This window comes from Lipotes vexillifer, unplaced genomic scaffold, assembly GCF_000442215.2.
Source record: "Lipotes vexillifer unplaced genomic scaffold, Lipotes_vexillifer_v1.1 scaffold248, whole genome shotgun sequence".
Classification (NCBI taxonomy): domain Eukaryota; kingdom Metazoa; phylum Chordata; class Mammalia; order Artiodactyla; family Lipotidae; genus Lipotes; species Lipotes vexillifer.
In genome coordinates this window covers 1,943,801-1,951,481 of record NW_006777568.1, presented here as the reverse complement: position 1 = coordinate 1,951,481, position 7,681 = coordinate 1,943,801, and the positions used below count along the sequence as shown (strand labels likewise).

The 7,681-nt window shown below is 46.9% G+C and overlaps 1 protein-coding gene across 1 annotated transcript in view; it reads right to left on the bottom strand.

The window, feature by feature from the left end:
* Positions 1-7,362, bottom strand: part of CLRN3 (clarin 3) — a 12,587-nt gene extending 5,225 nt beyond the window's left edge. The window contains exons 1-2 of the mRNA XM_007451180.1: positions 7,134-7,362; positions 779-958 (exon numbers count right to left, since the gene is read on the bottom strand). Coding sequence (XP_007451242.1) covers positions 779-958; positions 7,134-7,362 — 409 coding nt within the window. The remainder of the gene's footprint in view (positions 1-778; positions 959-7,133) is intronic.
* Between the last annotated feature and the right edge of the window lie 319 nt (positions 7,363-7,681).

Below are 7,681 nucleotides of genomic sequence, written 5' to 3'. Positions count from 1 at the left end.
GGAAAGAGCAGGAGAAACCCGGCTGCCCAGCAGGGGCAACGAGGCTCCCATGTGACCACGTCCCTGGGCAGACACAATGGCCACAGAGTCCATGAGACCCAGAGAAAGTCCAAAACACTGTGACTCAAGCTGGGCTCCACTTCCCACCCCCCACCCCAATACCTTTCCCAGCAAACAAGTAACACAACCTAGCAACACCGCCCAGCAACATCTGGGACTCCCAGGTTGCCCACAAGAAGGGCATTGGCCCCAGATTCTCCAAAATGACACTCTTGGTGGCTCTTTGTGCCACGATCAGGTTTAGATTTTGTCAAGTTGACTGCTGTTCTACGAGGGCAAGAAGACTAAATTCCACACATGCATGTGTGTGCATGTGTGTTCACGTGTTGACTTCCACACATCACGTGGAGTCTAATTTGGAGTCAAGCACACCGCAGGAGCCCAGTGAGTGTTTTGTGGATGCATGTGTTTTTTGTTCAACTCCTTACACCAGATCCTCCAAAGCAAAGCCTCGGTATGTCCTATATTTTAACACCTAACACGCCTTCCTCACCTCACTCTGGTCTCTTACCTGGGAACCTAAAACAGAATTTTATTTCCAAAGAGACTGAATAAATGCTGTAAGTTTACAAAAATAAACCTCAGCCCCCAGCACGCAATTCAGCACACAGGGGGCCCTCTTAAAGCCCATGGCTCGACCGTGACCGTGTGTGTCCACGTGTGTGAGAGGGAAGCAGGGGGACAGAGGCAGAGAGCACGTCCTCCCGCCGATACTCACCGCTGAGTCCGTTCCAGGTGTACACCCCCATCGGTCCCAAGAACGTCTGATAGGGGTTGCTGATGCTGTTGTGGAAGGTGAACACAGAGCTCAACAGCGAAGTGAACAAACTAAGGACCAGGAACAGGATGACCACCAAGTGCAGAGTCTTTGGGGAAGAATTGTTCAGTGTCCCTAAAACTAAAGCAATGTTTGGTAAGTACGCGGCACCAAATGCAAAGACCAACTCTGGCCCGGAGGGCGGGTCCACCCTCGCGCACCCCATTCTACCTCCTTCCCCATTCTACCCTCCTAGGCACTGGGGTTAGAAACTGTCAGCCTTCTCATAAAATTTGCATATTTCTTAAGTGCAGGGGAGCTCCAGACGTGGATATGCACTTGCGTAAAATGAAACACAGGTGCCCTGGGCCGTTTGCCATCAGTTCCTGCTTTTGCCATATTCTCCTCTTTCTAACCACCACCCGCCAGGCTCCCCAGGCATCTGTTTCCTCCGCTCCCTCCTTTGTTTACAAAATGAGCAGACACCAGAGACACGCTCTCCCCACACTTACCTGGAAACCCAGCCATGCGTTTATAAACATCTCCAAGAGCAGCCAGTGTGTTTCAGGCCCTTAGGAGATTGCCACCACATTCAATAAAGTGTTTACCAAGAGTTTCTGTGAAAGTCACAGCGACAGAAGGAAAAAAGTAAATTGGGAAAAAGATTTCAGAGTCTTTAGTAATGTACTAACACCATCATTGGGAATTACAAGGTGTTAGAACCATGATGGGGGTGGGAAAGGAAAAGTAAAAGCTTCCTTCTTTCCATTCCTGATTTTCAGGTGCCCTGGGAGAGGGCAGGAGCCTCTCACATCTTCACCCCAGAGCAGCTTTAAAGAACAGAAACCAGAACGGCCACGGAAGCCTTCTTGCTCCGCTGTGGATGGCACATTTTCAGGAATGGGGCCCTGGGAGCCAGAGGAGATCTGGAGCCTCCTCCTGAAACGTGTCCTGGCAGCAAGGAGCCAGCCCTCTCTTTGCAAGTGGCCTTTTCCATCACTGCGTCTCCTAAGTCATTTAAAGGTTTTACATTCTGCGTCTCTACAACATTTACCCTTGGATCCTGATGCTCCTTTTGGAGCGACGCAGAATCCACTCCCTCCTCTCCTGCCTGGAGCCTTTCCCAGTATTTGAAAAGGGATATAAACCCCAACGTGTTCTTCGTAAGACGGGATTCCAAAGCTCCTGCCAGCCTGGCCCCAACTCTGCACACATTTAGTCTGACTTTACCTCCCTACCCGTGCTGGCCAGACGGGCTCAACACTCCCGATAAGATGTGACGATACTTGTGCGGGGTCCATCCTCTCTCCACCTCTGAATACCCACATGTTATTAGTTCAGATGTTTTTCTTTTTAAATCAGCGGTACTTTGCGAGGGAGGTAAATTTCCTGTCATCGGACAGAGGGTGGGCATGAAAGAGATTTGGCCAGCAAATCTGCCTTCAGACATCTGGATGTTGGGGATCTGGTTGTAAAGACCCTCGTGTGTGAGAGAATTCATCCTGATGGCCACGTCACGTGGCCAAGCCCAGGGCTGGAAGTGTCTCCAGACAGAGCGGGGATAGAGGCAGGCAGGAGGGTGTGGCCAGCGGACAAGAAAGGAGTCAGGAAAGACAAGGGGCGGGAGAAAAGAAATGTGGGTATGGTCTCCCGTGAGCACAGCTACAGCCCTTCAAACCCCATGGGAGACCAGAGAGGACAGAAGAGGGGAAAACCAGTTCAGCAGCACGGAGGCCATGAGTTCACCACTCAGTGAGACGGGACTGGGTGCAAAGTTCAGTGCACGCACGTCCAGTCTGCTCATCCCTAGCAGTGCCCAGCCCTTGTCCCTGTTTCTGTTATTAACCCACGGGAAAGGCTAAGTTCTCAGCACAGTCCCCTTTGTTATGCACTCCAGGTAAGAACTCTGAAAGGCATTGGTTAAACTGAGCATGCTGTCCTCTCTGCTACCTGCTGTTGCCTGCATGGGGATGGGTGGGGCCCGATGAGCCCCCTGCCCTCCAGGAAGCCGTGTGGGCTGGGACAGTTCCAAAGGCCCTGCCCTCAAGCCCGAGGCTCTAGTTCCTTTGCCTGGCTCACCCCGGAGATGCAGCGGTGAGGGCTTGGCATGGCTGTGATGCACACACCTATTTTGCAGCTCATGGAAGATGACGCCAGAATAGGAAAAACAAGAAGCAAGACACACCTGTTCAGAGATGCAGGGTCAAATGCTGCAGATGTTTCCAAACTTAGTCACCACCGGCAAGAACCACTCCCCTTTTTTCCACAATCCCACAGCCTCTGCCTGAGCATGAAGGAGGGAACTCCAGCATCGAATCGGAGGTTTGCTGGGAACCAAGTGACCTCTGTCCTTAGCCAATAAGACAAAATTTAGATACTTAACTAGAAAATAAAAATTTCAGCATGGGAAAAATGTCCTGTGTCCAAGGCACCAAGTTGCCCTGGGGGAGCTTTCTTATTAAAAGCTGTAAATGGATGTTCATTTGCAAATGGTGAACATCCCACCTTTTCAGAGTAAATTAGAAAGTGACCGTCAGGTTTGGCTTTTCTTTATGACTGTTGGTAAAGATCTATTAGACATCAGTTCTCAAAAGGGAGTCCGTTTGGAGCCTACTGACTCACACTTTTCTATGAATTAATGTGACAATTTATCTTAATTTTAACTGCCATATTTCCAAATTCTATTTCGGCCTTCTGAATTCCCTGCCACACAGGTATGACAGCTGTATCTCCCCTCCCCTTCCTGGCTCAGAACTCAGACAATGAAAGCTGGAAATTCGGTGAAAGTTGGCAAGAATGAAATCACAATCAACCTCCACAGCATCTGACAGCTGTTCTCTGCCTACAAAATTAGCAAATACATTCTGTTCTTTTTCCATCCTTTGAGGGGTCAAGCGTCGGAATCGAGAAAGCCACCTCACAATTGAAACTAATCTCTCGGATTCTGGCAGCCCCCGGGAAAGAGGCCACGGCTCCCGCAGCTGGGAGGCTGAAATGTATTGGGTGGTGGGCAGTGCACAAATGGGGGTCATCCGGACATCCGGGCTTCCTGTGCCTGGACATTTATACTCAAGCCCCACTGGCCATCTGGCCCTTCTAGCTCTGGTTTTCCGGAAGTCCTCGGAAATTGAGGGAGAGCTGGTGGCTTTTTTGTGTGGAGGAATGGTCTCCACCCCCTCCTCAGGCACCTGGTCACTAGGGGGCCTGACCCAGTGGAGCTTCTCAGTCCTTGGACCACAGTGTATCCCTGGAAGGGCTCATTAACTCCATGGATCCCAGAGTGTGGCCTAGGAGCTCTCCCAGGACATCCCAGCTGATGGCTTCAGCCTCTAGGAAATTGACGAGGGGTGTCTCAGAAAGAAGGATGGGGGAAAGCTTTTTCTGCCCCTTTATGGTACACCGCTCAGTGTGGTCATGTCTCTGGGGGTAAATGATATGTCGCTCCCACCCCGAGGGAAAGTATGGGATGTGTATGGGGTGGGGTGGACAGATAGGAGAAGTAAGAAGGGGCTTTTTGTAAATTCTGGAGATATAAACCTCATTTCTTCAGTTCAGTCATTCTTGCAGTTCATTGATTTTTGCAGCAGACTCACTTTCCTCATTATTTTTAGCTTGAGCCAATAGTACAACTTTGAGTTCCCCCGGAACAAAAGGGGTAGGTAGTGAAAAGAGACTGGTGGGCAGGGGGAGGCACATTTGGGGTGAAACTGCCCCTTGTTCTTGTAGTGACCTGCACACGCCTTTGTCCTACAAGTAGTGCGGGCTGATGGATTTAACTGATGGGGTCGGGGTCTTTCTCTAGAAAGACTAGGTGGTGAGTCCACCCAGCTCTGTGCAGTTCCGCTTGGGATCCAGGCCCCTCACTCACATGGTGGCTGCTCAGGAAGGTTTCTTTGAACCAAAATTAAATATCCAGAATCTTTGGAGTAGCAAGGCAATGTGCTCATGGGTGGACACCTGGCACTTTTCATCTGGGTGTTGGACCAGCTGGGATGCCTCTGGATGAGGCTAGTAGAGCTTCTGGTGAGCCTGAGCTGCCCGAACAATCTAGCTACACCACGGAGAGTTTCCTCCCCAGGTTGGACTGATTCTTTTCCTCAGCAATTGGCATATTGTAGGCTGAATTATTTTGGCAAGTTGAACTCAGCCATCATCACTTCATTTCAAAATCTACAGCCCCAAATCGGCACCATGTGATAAAGCCTATGTAGACATATAGCAGAGCTTTGCAATATTCATTACTCTTTGGAGATTTCAGTGTGAACTCATCCTAGCTAAGAAACTGACATGGTTAACTTCTCATAGGAAAAGGCAATCCACCACAGCAGGGCAGGAAAGTGGCATTTATACGATGATTTTATTGTACTGCCAATGGTTGGTTTCTGATTGGAAATAAGCCTGTGTGGTCCTAAAGAACCTGTCTCACTGCGTGTTTGCAGATTTGCTCCCGGGGGACCATGTCCACACACCTGCACCAGCTGAACCACCATCTACATTTGGGTTACGTGACTTTTCCCTCTCCGAGAGGACTGTTTGCAAGTGTTCCCAGTTCAACGACTGCTAAAACCATCAACACTGAAGACCCCCTGGGCTCTGAGGTGTCCCTAGCAGATTTTAATGCCCGGCAGTTGTGCAGCATTTCAGTGCCTGGGGGGTCGTTTATGTTCTACAGCCCCTGGGGTGACTGGAGGCAGTGACTTGAAGTTGGAATGTGGTTCTCTGGGGAAAAGAGGAAAAGTAGGAAAAAAGAAAGAAAGAAAGAAAGAAAAGAGTAAAAATAGAGAGCCAGGCAAAGCAAATGCAAATATCCCACCTCCTCTGTGGGCCCACTGGGCTGCCTGCCGCCTTCAGAGCTATCCCTGACCACAGCTGTCCCTGCCCTCCCAAAGCCACCGTGCTCACGTCACTCCCAGGGGGTTCTAGAACCAGGCGCTGACCCACCCGGGCCTCCTCGGCGCTTCTCTGGATGTAGGGAGTCAGGGATCTCACGGAAGCCAGTTATCTCAAATTGGAGCCAACTGGTTCCAAACAGACACTGTATGAAAATCAAAAAATTCACAGGCTGTTTTCTCGTATTTTAAAAATTTTACAAGTGTCTGGAAATTCAGGAAGTATAACAAGTTTTGGTTTCGCAAATGCTGTTCACAGAACTGAAAACGGTAGCGAATCTTTGAAAGTCTACTTTTCTAGTCGCCGCAAAGAGAATATTCCTCATTTTCCTGAGGACCTGAGGCTGGTACGGGAGGAGATGTGTAACGCTGCTAAAATGCTGGGGGAGACGTTGCTTTTGCTAAAGTCTAAAAGGCAAATTTGTAATTTGGAAATATAAGTATGTTGCTCTGGATTTAAGGAAATCATTTCATTAATAAAGTCACAAATTAGAGCTAGAACTTGGAGCTAATGTCAAAAGCTAACGTCCCACCATTATGCACGGAATGAGGGCTAAACATTACATTTGTATAAGGCAGAAAATGATGTACGTTTATAAGGAAAGAGGTAATGACTGCATAATACCTGATAAATCCTGTGTAGTGAGCTGCGTGCAGCACCCTTCGAAACAAAGTCCATTTAAGGTGGTAAACAAGTTACAAATTTGGTTTTAAATTTAGAAACCATAATGGTATATATTCAAACTTCAAATGCCAAACAAATAGCTAAATTCAGCTTATCATTCTCAAGGAATTTTTGTTTTCCACCCATTGAGAGTAGGACATTAGTGTGTATGAAATCAGAAAAAAAATTTAGGAATTCCTGTAAAATATTCGATTAATAGACTTAATGGAAATTTAATATCAATTCCAACAGCAATGAGATATTTTGGAGGTAAGACTGCAAATTCAAATCAGTGAAAGAAATGAACTTGAGATATAAGGATAAGAAATTGTCCATATTTTCCACTTTATTTTTCCCTTGCGTAGATGCCAGTAATTAAGTTCTGGACAGAGGTTCTTGCTCCAACTAAAAATCCAGTCAATACAGTTAAAAATGCTGTCGCTACTGGCTGTAGAATACCATACTGGTGCTCCATATTTGTACTTAACTATTTGCCTATCAATACACTCTGTAGTACTGTTTAAGCATAGCCTCTGCTAGAATGATTTAGACTGTTTTGCTAATAGACACAACCAGAACCGAGGAAGCTGAAATAATGATTCAGTGAATTTTCAAAATTAAAAATATGCGTTCATATCTACAGCCCAGCTAAGTTCACAAGGAAATTATTTTTGAAGGGCTATTTGGCAGAAATACAGGATGGTATGAATCTTACCCAGTTAATTCAATCTCACTGTATCCATTCAAATGAGTTATGATTTACCTTCAAAATTTTTGTCTGATTCTGCAAGTCCGTGATTCAATTCTTGAATACTCTTCCCACGAAAGAGTCCGTAGGTGATAATCACACTACCATTAGAAGAAGTGTCTCTAATGACAACTGTGCTGCGGATCCATTCTTGAGTTGTAAGAATAGAACAAATTACGATTAAAGCCCCCAAGCTTGTGACAAAGCTGGTTAAGAACATCAGTCTTTTCGTTGCCGTAGGCATCTTCTCAGAAAAATAAGGATCCTAGGGTAAAAAAAACAAAGATCTTTTTATAATATTTCTGGACCTTCTCAACTGGAGTCCAGTATTTAGAAATGGAGTCTAACACTTGCTTGTAAAATATAAAACCTCTTTCTCGATGAGGAAGGGTCATACTAATGAACATTGGACTATGAACACGGTCATAAAGATTTACAGTAGCTGAACTTTGGTCTGGTGTAAGAGGTTGCTATGGTTACAGCCAACCAGCAGGAACAAGGGGGTAGGCATGGTCTTTCCAAGACTTCCTCAATCACACAATTAATTTATAACTCTTTTTCAA